The sequence below is a fragment of the Phymastichus coffea genome, unplaced genomic scaffold, assembly GCF_024137745.1.
Source record: "Phymastichus coffea isolate CEN01 unplaced genomic scaffold, Cenicafe_Pcof_1.1 PCOF00078, whole genome shotgun sequence".
NCBI lineage: Eukaryota > Metazoa > Arthropoda > Insecta > Hymenoptera > Eulophidae > Phymastichus > Phymastichus coffea.
In genome coordinates this window covers 216,983-241,883 of record NW_026706889.1, presented here as the reverse complement: position 1 = coordinate 241,883, position 24,901 = coordinate 216,983, and the positions used below count along the sequence as shown (strand labels likewise).

The 24,901-nt window shown below is 44.9% G+C and overlaps 3 protein-coding genes across 8 annotated transcripts; 1 reads left to right on the top strand and 2 right to left on the bottom strand.

Annotated features, from left to right (window-relative positions):
* The first annotated feature begins 146 nt into the window (after nucleotides 1-146).
* LOC131668509 (probable DNA mismatch repair protein Msh6) lies at nucleotides 147-5,983 on the top strand. The gene is made up of 18 exons (XM_058942756.1): nucleotides 147-480; nucleotides 874-1,041; nucleotides 1,108-1,196; nucleotides 1,265-1,531; nucleotides 1,603-1,737; nucleotides 1,804-1,939; nucleotides 1,995-2,401; nucleotides 2,481-2,747; nucleotides 2,829-2,926; nucleotides 2,987-3,142; nucleotides 3,219-3,376; nucleotides 3,440-3,528; nucleotides 3,647-3,937; nucleotides 4,026-4,244; nucleotides 4,310-4,489; nucleotides 4,550-4,727; nucleotides 4,807-4,958; nucleotides 5,038-5,983. The coding sequence occupies exons 1-18, from the start codon at nucleotides 330-332 to the stop codon at nucleotides 5,314-5,316; spliced, it is 3,420 nt and encodes a 1,139-aa protein (XP_058798739.1). The 5' UTR covers nucleotides 147-329; the 3' UTR covers nucleotides 5,317-5,983.
* A 196-nt stretch (nucleotides 5,984-6,179) lies between these two features.
* Nucleotides 6,180-14,913, bottom strand: LOC131668511 (microtubule-associated protein Jupiter). Of its 6 annotated transcripts, none has more exons than XM_058942758.1 (5): nucleotides 13,105-14,509; nucleotides 9,437-9,780; nucleotides 9,257-9,280; nucleotides 8,175-8,270; nucleotides 6,180-7,677 (listed from the first exon to the last, which is right to left on the bottom strand). In XM_058942758.1, the coding sequence occupies exons 1-5, from the start codon at nucleotides 13,257-13,259 to the stop codon at nucleotides 7,496-7,498; spliced, it is 801 nt and encodes a 266-aa protein (XP_058798741.1). In that variant the 5' UTR covers nucleotides 13,260-14,509; the 3' UTR covers nucleotides 6,180-7,495. The 6 variants fall into 6 exon arrangements, with proteins under 6 accessions (XP_058798741.1, XP_058798742.1, XP_058798744.1 ...); XM_058942759.1 differs by lacking the exon at nucleotides 13,105-14,509 and adding an exon at nucleotides 9,990-10,316; XM_058942762.1 differs by lacking the exon at nucleotides 13,105-14,509 and adding an exon at nucleotides 14,552-14,913 and having other exon boundaries at nucleotides 6,181-7,677.
* A 173-nt stretch (nucleotides 14,914-15,086) lies between these two features.
* LOC131668510 (splicing factor 1-like) lies at nucleotides 15,087-20,330 on the bottom strand. Its single transcript, XM_058942757.1, has 9 exons — nucleotides 20,017-20,330; nucleotides 19,693-19,836; nucleotides 19,334-19,409; nucleotides 17,974-18,126; nucleotides 17,796-17,902; nucleotides 17,560-17,726; nucleotides 17,042-17,475; nucleotides 16,476-16,960; nucleotides 15,087-16,383 (listed from the first exon to the last, which is right to left on the bottom strand). The coding sequence occupies exons 1-9, from the start codon at nucleotides 20,186-20,188 to the stop codon at nucleotides 16,013-16,015; spliced, it is 2,109 nt and encodes a 702-aa protein (XP_058798740.1). The 5' UTR covers nucleotides 20,189-20,330; the 3' UTR covers nucleotides 15,087-16,012.
* Nucleotides 20,331-24,901: the final 4,571 nt, after the last annotated feature.

Below are 24,901 nucleotides of genomic sequence, written 5' to 3'. Positions count from 1 at the left end.
GGGTTGCGAATGAATGTCCCCGGCCTGCAGAGTACATATAATTGTATATATCATTTTATGGCTTTATGCGCAACTTCGCGCGTCGCGCGTAAATGCAATCGATCAAGTAGGTACCGATATACACGCGCCTTTTCCAGAAAGCGCGCTACAGGCGGCAAGTTGAGGTTTCTGAGAAACATTTTGCCGGGCTTTTTCTTGATGAATGCAATAAAGAGTGCAGGTATATAGAGTGCGTGCAAGGCAAAATGGTTTGCTATTAACTAACTACGAGAAAAGGCATTATAAATTTGTATATTTATCGTGTCAATTGATCTATACTCGACACAAGGATGCCGAAGGTAAATACCTTGTTTAACTACTTCTCTTCACCAAAAGGTGTTACACCTCAATCTAAAATTACGACGAAAGAAGAGTCGTCACCAGCATCAAAGACCTCCAAGGCCAAGTCTGAGACCCACAAAAGTGAACAAAAGAACAAAGGTAAATTTGCTTTTTCTCAAAATAACACTTTTTAGGATTAATTTATTTAATCAATAGAAGAGTATAGAGATTAAAAGCTTTTGTTAAGCACAAAATGACAGCGATTGTTTTCGTAAATTTTGTGCATTTTGGCTAAGACAGCGAAGTTCTGGTAATTTCAACGTTAATTATGTGTATATACAGTTTCTTGCCTTTAAATTGTGAATGCACGTTACAAGCGATTTACTTAACTAGGTTGGTTATAATTGCACAAGTCACAGCTTTGAAATAAAACTAACGTTATTTTTATATTATAGAAACTATTCGTATCTAGCAATAAATTTATATCTTGTGTCAACAATTGTCTGTAGCTGATTACTTTACATTATTCTTTTATTACCTAAAATCATAAAGGAAAAGAAAATATAAAACAGAATAAAGAGAAAAAAAGACCTTTGGATGATGTTGATGAGAATGATGTGGATGAAGAGAAAGAACATATTATAAGAAAACCAACGAAAAAGAGGAGAATTATTATCCCGGATGATAACAGTGATGACTCTGAAGATGAATATAAACCTGGTAAATTATTGATCAATTTCCAAAGATGCAATGCAAACTGTTGTATATAAGACATACTTTTTCCAGATGCTGAAGAGGAAGATGATACCTCACTTTCAGAAGCAGCTAGTGAAAGTGAACCACCTACTGAAACTGATGAAGATGAGAGCCCCAAGGTTTGCTTTTTTACTTTTAATGAAATTGTTATAAAGAAATCATTCCATAAACTTTATCCTTATTTAAGAAAAAACAAAAGTTGAATATTTGCAAATTCAGAGGGAAAAGCATTAGTGCCAAGAAAGGAAATATTAATAAATCAACTATCAAAAATTTGAATTCCAATAAGCAAATCTCTGGAAAAGCATCTGATACACAGTCTTGGCCACATTTGACATACGATTTTCTTCAGCCAGATAAAATTAAAGACAATAATAGACGTTCGGTTGATCATCCAGATTATGATCCAAAAACGGTATATGTGCCACAGGAATTTCTGAATAACTTAACACCAGTGAGTACTAAGTATAATTTAAAAATTAAATAAATACTATTTTGTAGGTAATAAATTATTCTTTGTTTCAGGCTATGCGTCAATGGTGGATTTTAAAATCAGATCATTATGATGTTGTACTATTCTTCAAAGTAGGAAAGTTTTATGAATTGTATCACATGGATGCTGTTATCGGTGTTAATGAACTTAATTTATCTTACATGCGGGTTTGTTTTGTTAAATATATATTTTACCTGATCAAATTTTAGTAACTTATCTTAAATGGTTCACAGGGAGAATTCGCGCATTCTGGTTTCCCTGAAATTGCTTATGGTAGATTCTCCGCCAGTTTGATTGAAAGAGGTTATAAAGTGGCTAGAATCGAACAAACGGAGAATCCAGAAATGATGGCTCAACGTGTTCAAAAAAGTAAGTAATAAACGTATTATAATTAAGATGATGTTTCATTATCATTCGCTTTCAGTGTCAAAACCGTCGAAATATGATAAGGTGGTCAAACGTGAAATTTGTCAAATCAGTACTAAGGGTACAAGAGTTTATACCTCTCAAGATGCAGAAGCCTCTGCACCAACATCGACATATTTATTATCCATTGTCGAAAAGCATACATCTGGTCAGAATACATCAACATATGGAGTCTGCTTTGTTGACACGACTATAGGTGATTTCAATTTGGGACAATTTCAAGATGATAAATGTAGCTCTAGATTACTAACGTTACTTGCCCATTATCCGCCGGCCCACATAATCTATGAACGCGGAAATTTGACACCAAATACCATAAAGATACTCAACAGCTACTGTCATGGAGTTATGAAAGATGCCTTGCAAAAAGAGACACAATTCTGGTCTTCTAGCAAAGTTTTGAAGGTACATTTTTTCGTTACATATTAATTAATTAATCTAGTTAAGATTTTTATCAAAACATTTTGAATACATTTTATTGTAGTATTTACACGAGGGTGAATATTTTAAACAAGATTCGAAATTTTCCTGGCCAAAAGGATTAGCGCCATACTTGAATAAAGGCGATAGCCTTGGACTTACATCTGACGAAGAAAAAGAGTTATCTGTCACTGCTTTGGGTGGCTGTGTATATTTATTAAAAGAATATCAATTGGATCAACAGTTGTTGGCACAGGGAAGGTTTAAAACTTACACGCCACCCGATTTCACCGAAAAATCAACTAGCAAAACTAAGTTTGCTTATAACATGGTAAGTTTATGTAAAGTTAAGCCATTTAATATTTTTAATAGTAAGGTATTAATAGTAAGATATTATGTATTCTAATTGTAGGTTCTTGATGCTATAACAATATACAACTTAAGAGTCATTGGCAATGACCATTCTCTCTTTGCAACTTTAGACCATTGCTGCACAGCTTTTGGTAAAAGGTAATGAGTAAATAGGCCCTATCTATTCTAAACAATAAGTAACATTAAACGTTTATTTAGATTGCTACGAGAATGGGTATGTCGACCCGCATGTTGTAAAAACATAATTAATGAAAGGCAAGAAGCTATCTTAATATTACTCAATAATCCAGATGTTTCTCAAGAAGTTAGTAATAAACTTAGCAATTTACCAGATCTTGAACGCCTGCTGAGCAAGTAAGTTTTCCATGTTCCCATTTTTGGTCTCAGCATTCGCTTGTAACATTGATCTTATTATTTTATGTAATTTTAGAATCCATGCTCAAGGTAATGCCGCTAAATTACGTAATCACCCAGATGGACGCGCGATATTGTTTGATAAAGATGTTTATTCAAAGAGAATCATTAGTGATTTTATAACTACGCTAAATGGAATCGAAGAGTTATTGAAAATTGTCGAGCTGTTTGCAGGTATCAGTAGTTTATTATTAAGTGCTTATACGATAGATTTTAACTCATCATTTAATTTTTAAGACTTTAAAAATCCATTAATCAACAAATGCACCAAGTTGGAACCTGAAGGTGATTTTCCTGACTTGCAAGAGACACTCGATCACTTCAAGGTGCATAGTAATAAAATTTATAAACATTGTTACATAATTTCAAATTATTTCTTACTATTATTTCTTACTATATTTATGAACATTGTTACATAATTTGAAATTATGTCTTACTATATAGAACGCCTTTGATCATGAGGAAGCGAAGAAAGAAGGTTTTATTGTTCCGAAGCATGGAGTCGACAAAGATTACGATGCTGTTTTGATTGAATTCGAAGAGATTAAAAAAGAATTGAACGCCTATTTGGATAAGCAAAGAAAGTACTTTGGAGTGATGGTCAAGTATGTAGGTACAGATAAAAAAAGGTATCAAATTGAAATACCTGATACTCAAATGAAGAAAGTGGGAAGGGGTTATGAGCTGCAAGGGTCGAGAAAAGGCTTTAAGAGATATACAACAGCCGAAACAAAAGTTAGTATCATTATTTTATTTTTTTCTAAAATACTTTCCAAACTACTGTTTTATTAGACTTACTATGCTACATACTAATTATTCGTAGGAATTACTCGGAAGACAAATTGAAGCTGAGGAACAGAAAGATAGAGTTTTGAAAGATAGCAACCGCAAAATTTTCGAAAAATTTAGCCAACATTACGAGAAGTGGAGCAATGCAGTTTACAACATAGCAATAATTGACTGTCTGATATCTCTTGCGAAGTATGCTCGCACTTGCGACACTTGTATTCCACACATCTACGATGATACCGATAACGAAGGGGTATTTGCATGATTGTAGTGTTTGTTTGGAAAAATTTGTCAATAAGCTATCTTGATAATTTTCAGATTTTCATTGAAATCAAAGAAGGAAAGCATCCTTGCATTGTTTCGGAAAATTTCATTCCCAATGATTCCCTGGTTGCAACTGGTGGTGCAGCCCCATTAATTATCTTGACTGGCCCCAATATGGGAGGCAAATCGACATTAATGCGGCAAGTTGGGTTGATCACAATAATGGCGCAAATCGTGAGTAACTTTTGCATGGCTACAATTGAAATAGATTGTGATTTTTGAATAATTTTCAAGGGATGTCATGTACCAGCGAGTGCTTGCCGGCTGACGCTGGTTGATCGGATTTTCACTCGACTAGGAGCAAGCGACGACATCATGGCAGGACAAAGTACATTTTTGGTGGAGCTGAGTGAAACTGCAGCTATTCTTCAGCATGCGACCAAATTCTCTCTAGTTCTTTTAGATGAGTTGGGTAAGTTCGAAAGTAGAGCTGTATTATTATTTTTAGACAAAAATTAAATGCACGTGCTTAAAAATTTATTTCATCGCAGGTCGCGGTACGTCGACTTACGATGGAACAGCTATCGCCGCATCGGTGGTAGAAGCTCTTACGAAAATAAATTGCAGAACTCTCTTTTCAACTCATTACCATTCTCTCGTTGAAGATTATAAAACAAACAATAATGTTACTCTTGCTCATATGGTAATTGCCTCGGCAATGATAATTATAATTTTCCGGCGCAAGCAATTGTTGATGACTCTTGTTTGTTTTATTGTTGTAGGCGTGTATGGTTGAGAATGAGAATCAAGATGAAGCTTGTGAAGAAAACGTTACATTCTTATATAAACTTAGCGAAGGAGCCTGTCCAAAGTCTTATGGTTTCAATGCTGCCCGACTTGCCGGTATTCCTGTTGACATTACCAAGCGTGCCCGTGATATTGCGACCAAATTAGAAGCTGAAGTAAACCTTCGACATACCTTTACGGCTTTGTGCAAACTCGAAGATGATTCCTTTAAAGTTCTCCTTGAAAAAACTCGTACCCTTCTGTTGATGATTTAATTAATAAACTTACTGTTCATTTCATTTACTTTTCGTATTTTTATTATTTTGAATTTGTTAAATTTTCGTTAACTTAATGCCTCACTCCTCCTGCCATAGATATACAAACCAATATAAATTAATAGGTGGACTTAACTCCAAAGTTCAACCACGTTTAATGCTCGTAACCGGAAAAAAATCTAAGTCAATAATTTTTACTGATCTAAGTACCAAGTTAATTTTAGATTGTCCGGTTTATTAGATTCTTCAAAAATAAATGTTTAAAAACGTCGTTTCAAGAAGAAATATTTTTTTAGGTTTGAATATTTCTTTACGTAACTTAATAAATGTAAAATGACAGTTCAATATTATTTTTGAAACATCTTTTTCAAATATTTATTTTTAAAGACATTAATCAACCGAATAGTCTAAAATTAATTCATGACATTTCGATCGGTAAAAACCATCGACCAATATTTTTCTTTTCGGGTTGCGAGTACTACGCACGGTTGATTGACATTGGTTTATATATCTGTGGAAGGGCGGGAACCCAACCCTTGAGTTATAACATTTACTTACATAGTATCTTTTTGTAGTGTCAAATTAAATGTTACTTTTTTCGTTAATGTGATAATTCGCCTCGTACAAAGCGTAATACCTCCATCGCTGAATTGGCAACGCTCATGACATTAATAACACATAATGTTAACATATATTAAATCACTCTGTACATGCTGTTTTACGTATTTTTTTTTCTTTTTTTTTGTATACCATTATCTATTAACAAGCACTTGGAATGATTTTTTCTAGTAATACATAAGTTTTTATTATTTAAGAATAGCTTCACTTGTTCCATTTTAAGGATTTTAGAAGGGATACATAAATTTGAAATAATCGTGCGTCACTTAAAAAATGTTTTATTTATCGATACCATAGTACAAAAAGGCTATTTACGATTAATTAGATGAAACACGATGTACAAACGAAGCGCGTAATAGCGTTTAAGCTCGCAAAAGAGGATTGCAGACAACTTTATTCTATTAGCCGTGAAAAAAGATAAGCTTAAAAGAAAGAGATTCGGGTGATTGCAATTTTTATTCGGTGATTGATGTAACAGTTTTGAAAAAAATAGTATTGCAACACCTGAAGAAACGATACGTAGATATATTTGTTTAAATGGGTAATATAAATAGTCGTGGTGAATCAATGTAGTTAACACGATGTGCTTTTGCAGGGATGGACAAGAGCTAAGAAAAGAGTGAAAAAAAGAGAAAAAATAAGAAACTTAAAAGTTTTGATATTGTATATTGTTTCATCAAACGTAATTTTTCGAATTGTAATTCCGATTGTTTTCTTTAAATAATTGATGATATTCGTAAATGATGCTGTTGAATATAATGAATAACGACAATCGGAGTAACGTTAAATTTCCTAATACGTCAAGCGATTTTGTATTTGTTCTTATAATATATCTCTTCGAACGTCTAAGTCTCTGTATATAAGTCTAATTATCGAGTAGTCAGTGAGAGTACACGATGAATGACTGTAATAATTAATCGATTAATGATAATTAAGATAGATAATAATAATAATGATGATAATAGTTAGTGTTGAAAGGCACGGAGATTAAGAAAGCACTTTTCCTTGACTTGATATTTCATGCAGGATGCATTTTTGTCTAATTATAGGATAAATTTGTTCTCCGAAGGAATAAAAGCACATGCATTCTGGACATGCAATTGGCTCCTTGACACTGCTCGTCTAAACTAAGGATGTACTGCTAAATCAGCCGGCGTTACAAGTAGTCGATCAAAGTGAATAGACGCTTGTCGAAGGAGATGGGCATTTGCGCATTTGTCTTTCTCAGAGATACATTAATAATTCTTAATTAGCACAGTATTATCTGACGATAGGGTTTTTTTTTTGGTTCTCGATGGGGTGAAGTTGCGCACGGACACTCGACGCCAACAGAACAGCGAACCGAGAAAGGAGGGCGGCCAAGGGAAGGGCTCGGGGAGGGAGAGGAAGGAATCAGCGGCGAGGCAAAGAGAGGTGAAGAGAGGGAGAGACGAGTGCAGTTTATTGAGTGGAATTTGACAGGGTGCCAATGGCGAGTGTCGTCGGCGATGAATGCTGCTCGGTGTGGTGGTGGTGGTGGTGGTGGTGGTGGTGGTGGTGGTGGTGGTGGAGGTGGTTCGGTTTACCAGAGGCCGGACGAGAAGCCGCCGGGTGGCACGCGGTTCTTCAGTCTGGGTGCACCACCGCTGCTGGGCGACGAGTCGCTGCTCGATTTCTCGCTGGCGACGCTCGAGGCGCCGCTACCAGCACCATTCGCAGAGCCGTTTTGAGCCTCGTAGCCGGAGCCCGTCACTGGATTGCCATCTAGCGAAAGACAACACACGTTCCCATCGTTAGTGCAACTGCTATCGTTGGCGACGCCCGGGACGGGCCAACGCCCGTGCCGTTGCTCGGTTCTAGCACCAAGCTGGCTAATTACACAGGCGCCTAGGCAAGAGCGCAGGTCCAATGCCTCGCTCGTTTCAGCGCAAAACCAACTCGAAAGCCAAGAATACCGAACGTTCTGTTGTCGTATGCGCGGAGCAGAACGCAACTTGCCAAAGTCAACTGGAATAACATTGTGGAAGAAAAAAGACCAGAGAGATCGATGGAGAAAGGTGGTTAACGGTCGCACTGCTCGCAAGCCAACGGTTGCTTTTGCACTGAACGACGAAAAAATATCGACGCAGCGATCTAGAAAGAAAACTCGATCAACGAGAGAAATAAATAAACTAGTAAATAAATGAAAGATGAGGAGACTTACGTGATGGACAGAGGACGGAAAAGGGGAAAAAGGTGGGAAGTGGAATAGGTAGTTTTACCTCTGGTCCTGCGAACGATGCGCCTCGAGGCGTGCGGCTTAACGTCGACACCATCGCCGGTCACCGGGTTGCGTGGCAAGCCCGACGACGATCCGCCTGCCAGTCGTCGGTTGTCGTGCCACGTATTTCGTGTTAATTTTGGGTTAATAGCGAGATTTCCTCGTGTTTGTGTGCGAGTTGGATAACAAAGCGGCGAAAGGGGGTGGGGGTGAAAGGGGGTGAAAGGGGGGTGAAAGGGGGCGAGCGAGCAGGACACCCGTCATCGGGACTACGCGCGCACACGTACACAGAGAGACACAGCTTGCGACGTAGTGGTTTTTCACTCGCGTCCGTCTGACGAGAGAGCGTGACAGCTCGGTGGGCAATTTGTGCGAAGCTTTGCCGGCTCTACAGTCGTGTGCTCATCCGTGCGAGTGACGCAATCACGGGCATCGTCAGACCGACGACGAGCGCCGCCGTAGCACGTCGATTGGTTCGGTGGCTTCGACTGCCAAGCGATTGGCGTTTTGTCAGCCAGCGTGCTTCGCGAAAACAGGAGCGCGCGTACAGGACCGTGCAGGACGAGGCGAGGTGAGGCGAGGTGAGGCGAGGTGAGGCGAGGCGAGGCGAGGCGAGGCGAGGAAAGGACGAGCGCCGTCTCCGATGCGGAGAGGAGGATGCGACGGATGGATGTGCTGGCTGGCGTATGGCATGCAACAACGGTGCCAGTTTGGTCGCTCGAACGACGAACCTCCAAGTGCCACCTGACACGAGATGCCTTGGGCGAATTGGAGCCGCGTCAGGCGGCGCCTGCAGGCTCTGTCGTTTGCGTCCGAAGCGAAAGGGTGCAACGATATGCGCGGATGCACAACCGGATACGCGATTGCGCTAGAAAAATGGTCAACTAACTCGGAGGACGTGCATGTAGAATGTATCGAGTGGTCGGCGTTGACTAAGACTGATTCTGATTCTATCGACACTCGGCTGTAGGGTGATCGAATCGTAATGCAAGGAGGCAGACGAAAGAAATAAAAGTCAAACAAAACGAGTGGAAGGTGTTGTTGTTTCTGACCGACGGCTAATTTTGGCTGCTTGTCACTTACGAAAGCGCTTGATTCTCCGAAATGCTGCTTGAACAACAGAATTGATAGGTGGTATTAGTCATAATGTAGACTTTTCATGTGTCGAGTATCGAGTGGGTTGACGCAAGTTTCTAGTGCACGGGTGGCATGTAACGCGCTGCGTGTGCTGGCGAGGAGCGTGCCGGCGGCGGAGCTACGTACCCACGACGTCGTTGTGCTGGCAGCCGTTGGTGCGCAGCGGGCAGGCCGCGGGCTCGCCGGCCAGCGAGATGCTGCTGCGTAGCCGGTGCTTGGATGGTGGGGTCGGGGGTGGCGGGGCGCCGAGGGGACCGAACAGACGGTCGTGCGAGTCATTACCGGGCTTGCTGCGCGCCAAGTCGGGAAGGCTGCCGTTGGCGCCGGCCGGCGGCTGGCCCTCGGCGAAGAAGCTCGAGCTCAGCGACGACTGGTTGTGCGGCTGCTTGCCGGCGCGCCGGGGCGACGTAGCCGGGGAGTCAGACGCGCCGAAGATGTCGCTGCTACCGCCGCCCGGGGGCTTCAGCACCCTGCAACAGACCAAGCAGCCCTGAGCGAGGCGTGGGGCGGTGGCGCGGGGCGCGGGGCCGGGGCGCGCTTCGATCGCCGCCACGCGGGGCTTCGCCGGAGGAAGCCCCGCGACTGCCGACTGGCGGCGCCGCAGCCCCTGCCGAGCCGCCCGCGATCGGCCGCGCCGCTCGGAGAGATCGGCTGCGCTCGGCTCTGCTGCTCCACATACTCCTCCCTCGGCCGGGCTTGTTTGTGCCCGCAATTAGTGCCGCGTGCGCCGCACTTTCTAGCGCGGCGGTCGGTCCGCGACCGAATTTCCCGCCGACTGCTCGTCGACGCACCGTTAGTCGCCGCTCGCCCGGATCCGGATCGCGCCTCCATCGGCCCCGTCAGCCGTCGCGAGGCGCCAGGCCGCCGCGGCTTAGAAAGCGTGACCGAGAGCGCGGCTGCGTCTCATCGAGGCGAGCGAGCACGTTAACGGACTTGCCGCCTCTGCACTACTTTTGGAGCTCCGACGCCGCGGAGTCGGCTGGTCCGGGGCCGGTCGGAGGGCGCGAGGGGTGCTCGATCGAGCCGCTGCGCGGTCGGCCCGCGCGGAAGCACGCAGGCGCGCCGCCCGGCCGAGTCGCGACCCTGACCTTCCACCCACCTCTTCTTGCCGCATCCGACGTTGTCGAGCTCGACGTGCCTGTAGGTCGCGTAGGTGGCCATGCTCTCCTCGCTCGCGTCTCGGCTCTGCTCGCTGCTGCTCGGGCGGATGACTGCGCGCTCGGCGCTGGCCTGGCTGCTGGGCTGCTGCGTCCGACTGGCGCGGGACCGGGCGGCCGACTGGCGGCGGGCGCGCGCGCCTCCGGGATATAGTCGCGGCACGACGCCGCCGCGCTCCCCCCACCCGGCGCCGCCTCCACGAGTATCGACCTCTCGCCGCGGCCGCCGCGGCCGCCGCGCGGTCGGTCAGTCCGCGCGCCGCTGGCCCGGCCCGCGCCCGGCCCGCGCCCGGCTCGCGCCCGGCCCGCGTCCGGCCGTGGGCGCAGCCATGCCCGGCGCGGCGCGGCCCGCCGTCTGGGAGCGGCCGCGGCGGGCGCTGGGCGCGCGCCGGAGCACGCCCAGCCGACGCAGGCCGCGCGCCCGTGGCAACCGTGGCAAATTGGCGGCAATCAGGGCTTTTAATAGCGGCGTTAACGAGCTCGGCGCGTAGAGGCGCGCAGAGGCGCGCAGAGGCGCACGACAATGCCGAGTGGCCGCTCATTAGCCGCGCGCGTCTCTGGGCGAGGTCGCCGCGGCCCGAGCGGCGGCCCAAGACACTCGCTGGTGCGTGCAGCAGCCCGTCGCCGAGCGAGCGCGCGGCAATAACAATGGACGGCACTTCCGCTGCGACCTAATGACAATATTCCGATCGGCGAGCTCGAAGCGACCGCGAGAAAAGTGTCGTAACAGTCGTGCGAGAAACTCGACAGGCGCTGCTCGAGCTGCTCCCCGGTATTCTCCAGTCTCATCGCTGGCTTGGCTCGTGCGACTCGCGGAAAAGGACGCCGCTCGCTAGCGAATGCCTCCTCGCCCCGTCTCGGCCGCTCTGCTCGGGCGCTCTGCTCGGCCGCCCAGGTGTGGCGGCGTCGAGCAGCTCTCGGGGCGCGATCGGACTCGGCCGGCGAGCGCGGGATGGGCTCGCGGACGACAGGCTAATTGGACGTGCATGCGATCGCTCGATTGTCAACGCACCATTTGCCCGGCATTGTTCCGCGGCGGTTGCGCAACGCAGCCTTGCGCGCCGTGCGTCTCTCAGGGACCGCGGCGCAGGCCGAGGCGAGCGCGGGGTTAGCGAACCGCTCGCTCCTGGCGCTCTCGGCGCGCGATATCTGCGGCACGCAATGGAGGATGCTCGCGCGGCCGTATAATCAAGCTTATCCGCGCTCGGCCGCCCAGGCGCTTTTAATTGCCCGCGCAAACTCGTTTCTTCGGCGCGGTCGCGCCTCCGCGCGCCCCCACTGTTTGCCGCCGCGCTGGTGCCTTTCGGAAACGAAGCAGCGGGCCACGGCCGATCGGCCGCCCGCCCCTCGACGGCAGTCCATCGAGCCAGTCGGCGAAACGTCCCGGGCGCCGCGGCCGCCGGCCCGCAGCGAGCGGACGATCTCGCGCGCCTCGAACGTCGGCGAGGCCGCCAGCAAGGACGAGCGGCGGCCGAGGCGGCCGAGGCGAACGCGGCGCGCAGCCACGGGCAGCGCCGAGACCGTCCGCGCGGCGCTCGATGGAGCGCGGCGAGGCGGAACCGCGCGCGCCTCTCGTCCGCTCGCCGGCGCGTTTCACTTTCGGCCTGGCCGGCGGCCCGGTCGCGCAGCCCAGGCGGGCGCGGCAACGCCGCCAGCGCCGCGGCCGATTCGGCGCGCTCGCAGCCGCTGCGAATCGGTTCGCGCGCGAACGGCACTCGCGAGGCGAGTAACGGCACAGGCGCGCGCGCCATCCCGGCCGCCGAGCGCTCGGTGCGCGCAAGCTCCAGGCGGTGCGCGAGCTTCCGAGCGGCCGCCGCCGCCGCCGGCTCTCCTCGCCTCTGCTGCTGCTGTCCCGGAAAATCTTTAATAGCGCTTTCCCCCTCCCGGCCAGCTAACGAGCGGCGCGCACAATACGCAACAACTGTTATCTTAATAACGCATCCGCGCTCTGCTCTGGCGAGCATTGAACTCGAGCGCCCAAGTCATCGCTCGCTCGGCCCAGCGAAAGCTGGCGCTCGGCCGTCCGCGGCCGACGAGTGCGATCGTGGGGCGCCGTGGCTCTGCCGTAGCCGCTGTCGTCGCAGGCGCGCCGCTCTGGTCGGAGGACAGCCGGCCGATCGCGGCGACCGGCAAGTGCAGGCCGCGCAACGTGCGCTGCGCGGATCGAGGCGGAGCGCGCGCCGCCCGATAAGACAGCGTTGCCAAATCTCGGCGAGCCGAGTTCCTTCACCTCGGCACCGGCTCCGCTCGATTTCGTCTTCCACTAGGCCTGCCGTTGGATACCAGCCCGGTCCCGGGACGCTAATAGAGCGCCGCCGTCGAGCCAACTGCAAGCGAGTCGCGCGACTTGTCCACCGAAAATACCCGTGCACTTGGCATTCGGCGATCGGCAGCGCCGACACGCCGAAATAGAAAACAGCAGCCGCGCGCCGATCGATTTGTCGCTCCGGCGCTCCTTTTTTCGGCGCGCGCGCCGACGGCCGGAGTCGGCCTCGTCACGTTCGACCGATCGAGCTAGACGTACGGCAACACGGCTACCTGCGCAACTGGGCCCATTGTCCTCTCGCGTCGGGCCCAGACGCCGTCGCAGCCACGCGTAGGTGAGCGCGCGTGGGCGCACGCTCGCGGCCGACTTACCTGATTCTGCTCTTGGGCTCCTCGGCACTGGACCACATGGCGCGCCCGGCAGCGCTCCTCGGCGAGCTGGCGGCAGCAGCAGCAGCAGCCGCCGCCGCCCACCCGCCGCCGAGGGCCACGCGACTGGCGACTGCGGGTAAGGCCGTTTCCTGCATTTCCGCCGCCAGCTGTGGCTCGCCCCGGCCGAAAGGGCCAATCGCGCCGACGAGCGCTTCCTGTGCCGCTCGACGGCAGCCGGCTCGCGTCGCGCTGACTCAGCTAATCGCGCCGGACACGCAACACGCGACGGACTTATCGTCGGCGAGCAGGCTCACGGCCTTCTTATCGGCGCTTGTCGTTGTCCGGCTGGCGTTGTCTGGTGCTGCCGCCATTCGCCTGGCCTTTCGCCGTCTGCGCTCCTTCCTTTGGACTCGGCTCTGCTGGCGCATCAATCACTGCGCTTCTCGCCGACTCTCGCCGACTCTCCCCGCAAGTATGCAGGCTTTCACGATCGAGCCCGTGCCTTTCTAATCAGCACTCTGCTTTGCTTTGCGCGCCTGCGAAAGTCATCGGGGCAGGCACGAACGTCCCCGAAGATCGGCCAGCCAGTCGGAAGGCCTCGCGGGCCACATATACCCGCAATGGCAGCGGCATCGACGATCGACCAGATTCACCGACCGCTCTCGCTGCCCCTCGCGCTCAATGCCAATGCGCGAATGCGCGAGGTCAATGGCTCCGCTCCGCTTCGAGTTCTCCCCTCTCCTCGCTGCACCGCGCCGCGCCGCGCCGCGCCGCGCCACGCCTCGCCTCGCCTCGCCTCGCCTCGCCTCGCCTCGCCTCGCCTCGCCTTGCCTCGCCTCGCCGCACCGCGACCTGCCGTTGGCCCAGACAGCGCGTCTTGTGGCTCTGCGACGTCTCTCCAGTCGTGGAGTAGCAGATTCCGGCTTGCTTGCGAAGACGCGCACTCGAGCGACGCCGCGAGACGCTTGCTCGACATCGAGACGTCCCGATCAACACGTGCCCTCTGACCAGCCCTTGGCCGCATGGAGCACACCTGCGCGCGGCGGCACCGTCGACGGCCTCCCACCCTGCAGCTCCCGCGCGAGCCAAGCTAGGGGTAGGGAGGCCACGACCGTCCGGTTGTGTCCGGTTCGAACCGCCGAGTCCGCTCGCCTCTCCCTCTCCCGCGCGCTCGTCTGTCGAGCTCTCGTCGAAGCACACGGCGCGTACCTTGCTGCCCGAACTTTCCCCGTTCCCTGGAATGCCGCTTTTCGCGCGATGCCCCGAGGCAGCGCCACTACGCAGCCCTACTGCCTACGCCCGGTGGATGAGATACGCATGCCAGCCAAGTAGCAGCGCCCGCGTTTCACGTTGAAAAGGCGCGCCTGCTAAAGCACCAATTAACCCCACAAGCGAATTTCGTCGCACGAGTGAAGCGCCAAGGCCAGTGCTTATCGAGGGTACTTACTTGCTGGAATTGCGGCCGTCGATGCGACCCTGGAAAGTGCCGGTGGACGTCATCTTCGGGAAATTGTGTGCGTGTTATCTTGCTTCGGTAAACCTGTTAACGCACGAATAGCTTGCTGCCAGGAATTTCAGCTGGGCTTTGCGCCAAAGAGACAGAGAAAACTGGTCGGTGAGGGCGGTGAGCCGACTGAGAATGAAGCTCCTTTGTGATACCCAAGTTATAACACACGACGCGGGGACAGGACAGCGAAACAGCCGCGGCTCGCTCGCGACCAATTGCACCGACAGGACAGCAGCAGAATCGTTGAACGCGCGCGCGCACGTCCACTCCACTGCTCTCGCTGACTCGCTCTCGCTCTCACCAATGGCAAACTTCGCTCGCATTCTGACTGTCAGTTACTCACCCGCGCGCTGACGCATTTTCAAAAACATGTTCTACATTAGCCCTTAACTATCCACATACGCACTCATCTTATACTTGCTTGTCTTAATTCTGATAAATAAACATTTCTATACTCGCATATTATTCATAGCCAATTTATTTTGAATAACACAAAATACAGCATGTCGATGTTTGGATGGAAATTCGTTTTTTCACATATTTAACTAATACAATAAGAATACAATATATGAATGTAATGTACGAAATAAGTAGATTTTAAAAGTTTGTTTCGACTCAACGTCATTGTGAGAACTTTCCATTAGCTCATTTACCTCACAATGCATAATGAACAAGAATCAGAATCCATGAAATTTCTACAATATTTATAATACATTCGCAAGATGTATATACAAATTACGCTCGAAACTGAAATCAACTCTGATTTCCATTAGTCTAGATTAATGACAGCTCAAAGATTGAAAACCTTGACATTTCAGATAAAATTGCGCCAACATCTATTGACAGATGTCACCGCGATAGTAATTTACAAGTATTCCGCAGCGAATTGTGATGATTTCAAATATTCACAGCGAAACCAAATTTGACTGTCCAAAAATTAATTTTTATACTATACGTGTTGAAGATCGTAGTCTTCTTATTGAAATTATTTGATTGAACTCGAGCACACATTTGCGATACTATATTAGTATCGATGTCAAACAAAATAATTGAGTGATAATATCATAGTGACCGAGTTGTATGCTGTAAACTCTCCTGAGTAATCGAAGCATTCCGCACGTTTGCGCGATTTTTTATTTGTTTTTTTCATACTGTACTCATAAAACATACCAATGCTAATTCAAACTTGCGCTAAACCAAGTTCATTAGAGGTTCAGTAGCATCAACTTGTCGCCTGCATTTCAACTAACAAGTATATAAATCTTGAAGATTCTTAAATAGTTGTCACTAAAATTCAATACCAAGGGACATATTGATAACTTGTTAAAGTCACTCGATAGTCGGACAAGAGGAAGTTTGAAAAAGCGATCACCACGAGTAATAACTGTGCAGCACGGCTGATTAATTGGTAGGCGGCGGGGGTGGAGGCGGTTGCGCGAGCAGGGTTGGCAGCGTGGCCAGGTCGATTCCCGGAGGTGTCGGAGCCGGGGCCGGTGCAGGTGGAGGTGGCACGGGCGCCGCCGGCGGCCAACCTATCTGCGACGGTTGCTGGGGAGGGCCCCAACCCGGCGTTTGAGGATAGCCCACCGGAGGAGCAGTCCCGGGCGGTGGCGGACGCATCTGCGAAAGGGACTGTGAACTCGACGGCTGTGTTGACGATGATTGCGATACTCCATTGGACGTCTGGGCCGGCTGCTGCCATGGCGGAATACCCATCGCTCCCGGAGGAGGTGGTGGTGGGGCTTGCACCGGTGGCGGTGGCGGCATCTGACCTACATAAGCGGGATGGTGAGTACCAGGCGATAATGAATCGAGGGAGAGAGGGGGAAGGAGGAAGAAGGAACTTGGTAACTACTGATCTTACCTGGTGGTGGTGGCTGGTTGCTCGCAGGCGACATCCACGGCATCAGCGGCGGTATCGTGGATGATGGCTGAGTGGGGGTCGAGCCGGGGGGCGGTGGCGGTGGTTGCATCACGCCCGGAGGCGGAGGCATGCTCACTGGCGACTGTCCCCATTGCATATTCATACTACTCATCGAATTCATCGAGCTCATCGAGCTCATCGAGCTCATCGAGCTCATCGAGCTCATCGAGCTCATCGAGTTCATCGAGTTCATCGAGTTCATCGAGTTCATCGAGCTCATCGAGCTCATCGAGCTCATCGAGCTCATTGGATTCATCGAGCTCATCGAGCTCATTCCGTTCATGTTGCTCATGTCCGACTGCGACCAGGGTGGCGGAGCCATACCCGGGGGCGGCGGTGCCATCATCGCCGAAGATGACCCAGACGACAACATGCTTGGTGGCGGGTGTGCTGGAGCTGCCATCAGTGCTCGTGGCTGCTGCTGTCTGCGCAGTTACAGTTGGCTCAATTACAAATCTACCGGATCGAGACTAGCACCTGGCGGTGCAAAACACAGCGTACAGTACCTGTCGAACAGTCCGTAGCTAGGAGTAGTGGTCGCACTGGCGGACCGACTTTGCGAGCTGGTATTCTTAGAGCGGTCGGGCGGCGGCCCCTCACCCAGCTCGGCCATCAGGGACATATACTCCTCGTCAATCTTGGCCTTATCGCCGGCCGCGCTGCTGGCGCCAGCAGGGCCGCCCATGCCCGGTCGCTTTGAGCGACAGTCACGAGCAATGTGTCCGGCGCCGCCGCAACTCGAACACACAATATTGTTGGTGACGTTGGGTTTGTCGGGACAGAGCCACGATTTGTGATCACTCGCACCACAATTGGTGCATCGGGGCCCGTCATTCTCACGAAGGGTCCCGTTGAGAAGGGCTAGCTCTCGAAGCTGATTGCGTCGTAAATCATTCTGTCCTTCCGGTACCTCTACGCCTTGCCTGATGATCTCGTGAATCTGGCGTAAGCAGTTATTTACAATAAATCGTTGATTTGTCGATTGATGATGATTAATTAAGCGATCAAAAGTCTGTTCACTCACTCTTTCCACGGCCTTCTTGACTGCTTCTAAATTATTGGCGGTGATGTAAGCGTGTAGAGGCTCGTCTTCACCAGGCAAAGGCTGACCGTCTTTTCGTCCCACCTTGCCTTCCTTCACGCTACCTTTGCCACGAATTATAATCTTAGCACCAGTCTCTTTTTCCATGGCTACAAGCAAAATTATAGTTAATCGATATGTTTACAACAGTTACTTATCGATGCGAGACATCTACGTACATTTGAGTGTGTTTCCGCGCGGTCCAATCAGCAGTCCGACGAAATTGATGTCAGGATGCTCTTCTTGAGGAATCATCACTTTATCGTGGACTCGAATAATCGGTGGTCTGTGAATCAAGCAAGACACGACGTAAGTACCTTAGAATAGCAACAACGTTAAATGGTCAACGTCATTTACTTGTAGTCTGGAGGCGGCTTAAATTCGGGATTGATCTTCAAGATTTTCTGTATAAGGTTATGACGTTCCTCTTCTAGTTTTCGCCTAGTGCGATATTCCCGAGTGTTCAACCGTTTACCATCACTGCTATAAATCGGCTCTGGTGATGGGGATCTGAAAGAAAAAATCGAGCATTCAGAGCTTGCAGTTTCAACAATGAATAATGTGAACAAGCAGCCCTATTGCTTCAAGTAAATATGATTACTTGTTGTATATTAAAAAATTCCCTAATACTGTGTCGATTTCGAACAAATACAAACAAAAACAAAAAAATATTAATGTTCTTTAACTGAATAGAATTTTTCCACGTTTGCCTATGAAGAAGGAGAAATCATCATTTTATCAATTAGCAAACTAGTTGCTGTTTTTAAACAGTTGATAACCAGTGAAGTCTGCATTGTTAGTGCAGAAATGTTGTTCGGCTGCTAAGGTGCTAAGAGAAAATAAATCCTGTGATTATTAAGAACAAATTATGAGTTTCACATTGTCAGTCGATTTCTTGCACTTGTGCATTGTTATGCTAAGCTAAATAAACCATAATTATTAAAACCTATTGGAGTAAACAGATTGTTTGATTAATTGTAACTAAAATTATGTAAATTATAGTAGAACCTGAAAGTAATATTAGCTTGAGTAATTAGAAAATCAAAAAAGGCTCAACATATTATCCTATTCTTAAGAATTCTTTTTAATATAATTGCTACTTTCAGTATTTATACAAAGTAATGCTGAAAAAAGTCATTGGTTCACTTATTATCGAAACTTTACTTTGAAGAATTGTTTTGCTGTGATTTTATTTTAATTTAAAAATTTATTTCTATAATCTATTCCAATCTAAATGTCTAAAGCTGCCAACAAGTGAGATTTGAATGAATATTATTTAAAAAAATATATAATATGACAAACATGAGGGTGTACTTTTATTATTTTTATAGCTTTGCTATTTCTGATTAATCGATCATTTCCGAATTACGCATCTGAAAAAACCAATTTCTCCATTTAAGTTTTTGCATTATTCAAAGCTCATTATAATGATTTCCTTATTGGCAAGGCTGTTTCCACTTTGAGAAATAGTAAATGAAATTGATTAGATCAAACCAATATTATTATTATTTGTCTTCATTGATGTGTTGAGGCATGAATAACTATATGAATCCTGGTTGTAATAAGAATTATTTTTTGACTATTGCCCACATATACTTAGACAGCACCAATTACTAAATAACTATAATGAGCCATCGAGCTGTGGGTCGCTGAATCAGTGAGTGGATAGGTGGCTTTTGTGGATATAATATCGTCAGTAGTCAAGTTTCTTTCAAACCTTTCCTCTGGATTTAATGGTATTCCAAGATCTCCTGTACGTAGTTTCCTGCTGATTTCCTCAATCTGTAGTTGAACTGTAAAACAACGTGTTAGAAAGGGGCACAAACCCCAATAATTAGAAACATTTTGAAGGATAAAATAGCAATATGCATTTCTAATGAAATTAATGTTTGTCTGATCAATGTCGTTATTGCTTATCAGATTGTCAATTCTTATTTTTTCTCACACACCTCCTTACCTTTAACATAATAGTATCGTTACTTTTTTGACAAATGTGTAATCTTAAGGAAAATTAATAAATTCAAATAAATATTCATCTTATCCAAATGATAACTCAAGTTTAAAAGTGACACTTACAAAGATATGCCTGTTCCTGTTCTGGTGTGAGATTGGTGGGCAACACAGTAGGCATTCCTGGGATAAAGGTCTTTTCATGCTCGCTTCCTCCCCATCTGGACTTTCGTTTCTTGCGTCGTTCCTCCCTGGATTCCTTATCTTTATCTGAATGAAACAATGAGAAATCCATTTTAGATGAAAGTACTAAAGAGAAAACATTTGAATCTCTCTATGTCAAAATGGTCTAATACGACTTAGTGAGGATCGTTAGTAAAAGTTTGGAACTTAATCAAAACATTAGTAAGAGCAGACGAGCTAACTGATTAGAAAGCGAGTGACGCTTACCTTCGGCTTCGCGCTTTTTGCTTTGGCTGGAGTTGAGGCTGGTCCCATTGGCGATAGCAGCAGAGACAGCAGCCGCAGCAGCTGCAGCTGCGGCAGCGGCACTTGATACGCTCGAGTTTTGTGCATTATGCAAATAACTAGGATTCAACAACGACGAAAAATTCCGCGACATGAAAGCTGATGAATTAAACGACCAAAGATGTTGATATGTTGATAAATTGTGGATTCCGATTGCAATGACGATGAAAATGGCGAGAAGACAGACACATACAATACGCGAATCAACTACAATTATGGCGACTGTCGGACACAGCTATAGGTTCTACGTCACGCGGTGAAGCGTTTCTGCTTTCTCGTTTTCCGTGCGCGCGCTGGTTCGCGCCAGGGCACTTATATTTTGGTTTTCTTCCTAAACAATTAGTGTTTAAACCACTTTTTTGTTTCTCATCTATTGATTGTGATGATTAAAATGGATATTATTATTTTTACATAAGTTTCAAAACGAATAAAAATTGATCTGTCGGGCCTTCACTTGTTTTGATATAGCATAAAAGACATTACTATCTGGATTTTTCAACTTTCTATATCATTTATTAATTAAAAACACTAGATGAAGAATTTCTGACGATAAACATGATATCAACTGATATCATCATATTTATAATATTATATGAATGTTACCGCTGAAAATTCTGTCTATATCCATTAGTGTTCAATAATGTGAGTAACCTTTTATATTATTATAAATTAAATTATAAATTAAAATATTGATTGAGTAGTAGAACATTTTTGTTATTCACTATATATTTCGATTATATGTATACAACACCGCGCACTTTGCCACATGTAACTTTGTTGACATCTTATGTCCAGCTTGGTTTATTGTATTTGACATTGAAATTTTGTATAATGAATCGAAACTCGAAATTTTCCTTTGCAATTTCATAAAATTACTTCTACTTTTTATATATATAAAAAATCATGTTATTCTTAGTAAATTCGAGAAAAAAAGAACGCGTTCGTCTTTATTGACCATCGAAAATTAAGGAAAATTCTGTAGATCAAGAAAATATTTTTTATTTGTAAATAAGTCAAATTGTTTCAACATTGTTACGGACGATGCGCACAGTATTTCAATATTACAAAAAATAAAGTTTTCACCTTTTATAAATAGTCGAGTACAGATTATATATACTTTTCTTATCTTTTTACCTTAATGATGTGTAATTGTATATATATATATATATATATGCATATACTTACATCGGCATTAAAGCGACCGTCATCACCGACCGTCACTAGACAACGGATTCGGCGAGATCTGCACTAACGTCACGCCTGTATAAATCTATCCCCAGATAACATTGTCCTGTCAGCGTCCACTATAATCGTTCACTGTATCGCATCTAATGATCGCTCGATGAATTTTAAAACGGAATCTTAAAGAAAAAATGTCAAGGAATTCATTAAAAAAAATAATTTTTAAAATAAAAATAACGCTTTATGAGATATGGGTAATTGTTTTAAAAAAATGTTAATAACTTTTGAAAAAATTGATATGAAAGTATTGTTCACTCAATATTTTCAAAGTACACCCTTTTATGCGTAATTTGAAAAAAAATTCGCTTCAATAACTTAAATGGTTGCGGAGATATAAATTTTTGAAAATTTTTCGTCAAAAATTTTCAATTGTTTATAACTTTTGATAGAATTATTATAATGATCTAATAATCCATACTTAAATACACTACCATATAAACAATACGTAGACCAAGTTTCAAGAAAATTTGAAACCTACCCCTGAAAAGTTGATCGTCATAGTCTGGAATGTGCCAACTTACTTCTTATTGTCTACTACAAAGTTCACGTTATAATGGCTATGATATAATTAAACATATTGCAGCATAATGTCTCACCGACTCAACAAACATATATAGCGACATAATATATACGTAGGTATTTCATGTTGACGTAGGGTTGAAAGTAAATGCAAATTAAAATAGTAGATTTTCATACACGTTTATTTTTAAAGTCGGCTTATTTATCAAGATTAAACGAAGGTTGTATTGAACATAGTCTGTGTTTTAATAAACCTGTATTTTAATTATCGTATTAACAATAAATCTGGCTTTATAACGCGTTTTTTATTGTCTATTAAGTATAAAAGCTAAGAGGAATTGTTAGTTTGAATTCTCATACTGCTACGAAAAAAGGATTTATTCATTATCACAGAAGGGTACAAATTAAAATAATTCTTTTAAATTTGATATAAATTACCAGGTATACGTTTAAGTCATTTTTTCTCCGGAATTAGAATATTATCTGGCCAAGAGAATAGATTTTTAAAAGGATGATTTTCTGGCTCTTCTCTGCTTTTCAGATGAATACAAATTGCAAAATTTTTCTCTAATGGTACAATTAGTTTCAAGTCCATTACCATTATTTTTCATTCAATTTGAAGTATTTTTGCGCCGAAAGATAAGTTTTCAAATACATTTGCTCCAGAATCATAATTTTCTACCGCTCAGCACTGACAGCATTTGCATGTGTGACTGCTCTACGAAAATGTTATTTTTCTCAATAAATAGGATGGGTGCGAACAGAAAATCTTAAATAATATAAATTGAAATAAAGCTATTTACTTTAATTTTTCAGGAAAATTCACCATTTTTCTGCCAGGATCATAGATTTTACTAACTTTTTTCATTTTGCTGTATTTCCATGAAAAATGCTTTATAATTCAAATTCTACAGGGGTACAAATTTTTTTTTGAGATTTCGTAGATGGTACAAATTAAGAAGACATTTATAATCTTTTACATTAAAATTCCACGATTTTTCTGCCGAGAAAAGAGATTTTCCGCAGCGCAGAAGACACAAAATTAGAATTGTCGAATTAGACTACGAAAATCATTTTTTTGTCAATATTTTGGAGAGGTTCAAATTCCAAAATATGTTTTCCGACTGGTAATGATTAAGGCAAGGCTGGTGGTATATTTCGTTTTAGGAATTTAACATTTGTCCTATCAGTTATCCATTTTGTCATCCGAGTAATCAGCTGTTTTATGTGATTAATTTTATTAAACGTATATTTTTCCTATTCCTGCAATTGATAAAAAAAATTGTTAAAATATTTATAAAAAAATTTCTTGTCGCACCAAATATATGGAAAAAAGTTGGCCTAAGTTTATTTTGTTTTTATTGACTAGAAATGCGCGCTGCGTCGAATTCTCATTTCAAACAATTTCGTCATATTAGCAAGAGCTCTATCATCTCCAACTGAACAATAATAATCAATACAAGTTTCATTTCTGATCATTCTCTCTTTTAGTAAGAAACAAACAAAATATCATTTATAAATTTATATATATTAATATATATTTTGTAAATAGAGTTATATTTTGCAAAAGAATGTTAAGTAATTTTACGAAATATCTTTACGTAATTGATTTAAATTAATAACATAATAATTACTATAATTTTTCAAGATAGTTTCCAATAGTTACGATAGAGGAAATATATAATTTTTCTGCCAGTGAAAGAACCATGGCAACAGCACATGCGTACTCGTATAATTACATTATTGGTGTAATATATCTACATCGGTTAGTACTGGCAATAATAGATCATATCAGAAAAGATCCTCCTTTTTTAAATCTCTATTCACCGAGCTTTGGTAAATGGAAATATCTTTGCAGGTAGACAATCTCGACTAGCTTTAAATTTACCACTATTTTATTCACTCAATGTATAGTTACGCACAAATAAAAACCGTATGCAGTCAGAGCGACCGCCACTTAAAAAACTAACTAACTATCTGTATGTAGCACGCCGTCAATCTAAATCAGTCAAAGAAACAAAGAGATTAGTAATACCACCTTGGGCAAGGTGACGATTGTGCACATCATTTCATTATACACATAAATTATTGTACATGTAATGTGGAGCAAACCAACGCGAGAGTCTATTGCAATCGTTCAATGATATCCGTAGAGATTGTTTGTGCATGGATTATTTTATTATACAAGGCATTATGAATGAAAAACGTCCAATTTCCAACTTTTAAAAATTCATAACTTTGAATATGTGCTTTGAAAAACAGCAAAATTATCGAAAAAAAAGTTGTCATTTTTTTTATAAATTGTCTTGAACGGCGCCTTATCCAGCTCTTGTACTAGGCGTGTCTGGTAACAATTTGCTATTTTATTAAAATTATCAATAATACTGAATATTTCTAGTATTCACTTATTAATTTCCTTTATTTCATTTGTATGTATATGTAATTATCAATCTAATACTGTGCAGACTAGAATTTTCATGCAGATTTGTACGCGAGAAATGTATTTTTTGGTATGTCATCTCAACAGTCCGTCACAGACTTTCCACAGATTTTTAGGTGCATATTAAGTAGGGTTCTCGTAACAAATCCTCTGGTACATTTATCGCAAACGTACGGTCGTTCTCCGCTATGATATCTTTTGTGGACAACAAGAGTGGAGCGTTGAGTGAAAGCCTTGCCACATAAATCGCAAACGTAAGGCCGTTCGCCAGTGTGAGTGACGCCGTGAGTGCGAAGGAGCGTCTCGCAGCTAAAAGCTTTGTCGCAGACTTTGCATTTGAATGGCTTCTCGCCAGTATGACGCCGAGTGTGAATTTGCAATCCTTTGTACGTCTTCAATTCCTTGCCGCATAAAGCACACAGATAAGTGCGTTCTGGACGCAGTGAGCGACCGCTACGGGGACGACCCCGGCAACGTTTTGTTGATGTTATATAGGCACTCCAATTATCAAGGCAGCCCATTACGTCGTGCTGCTGCTGCTGCTGCTGCTGCTGCTGACGTAGAAAAACAAGGGTACATGTGAAATTGCGTCGGTCTACGCCTCTG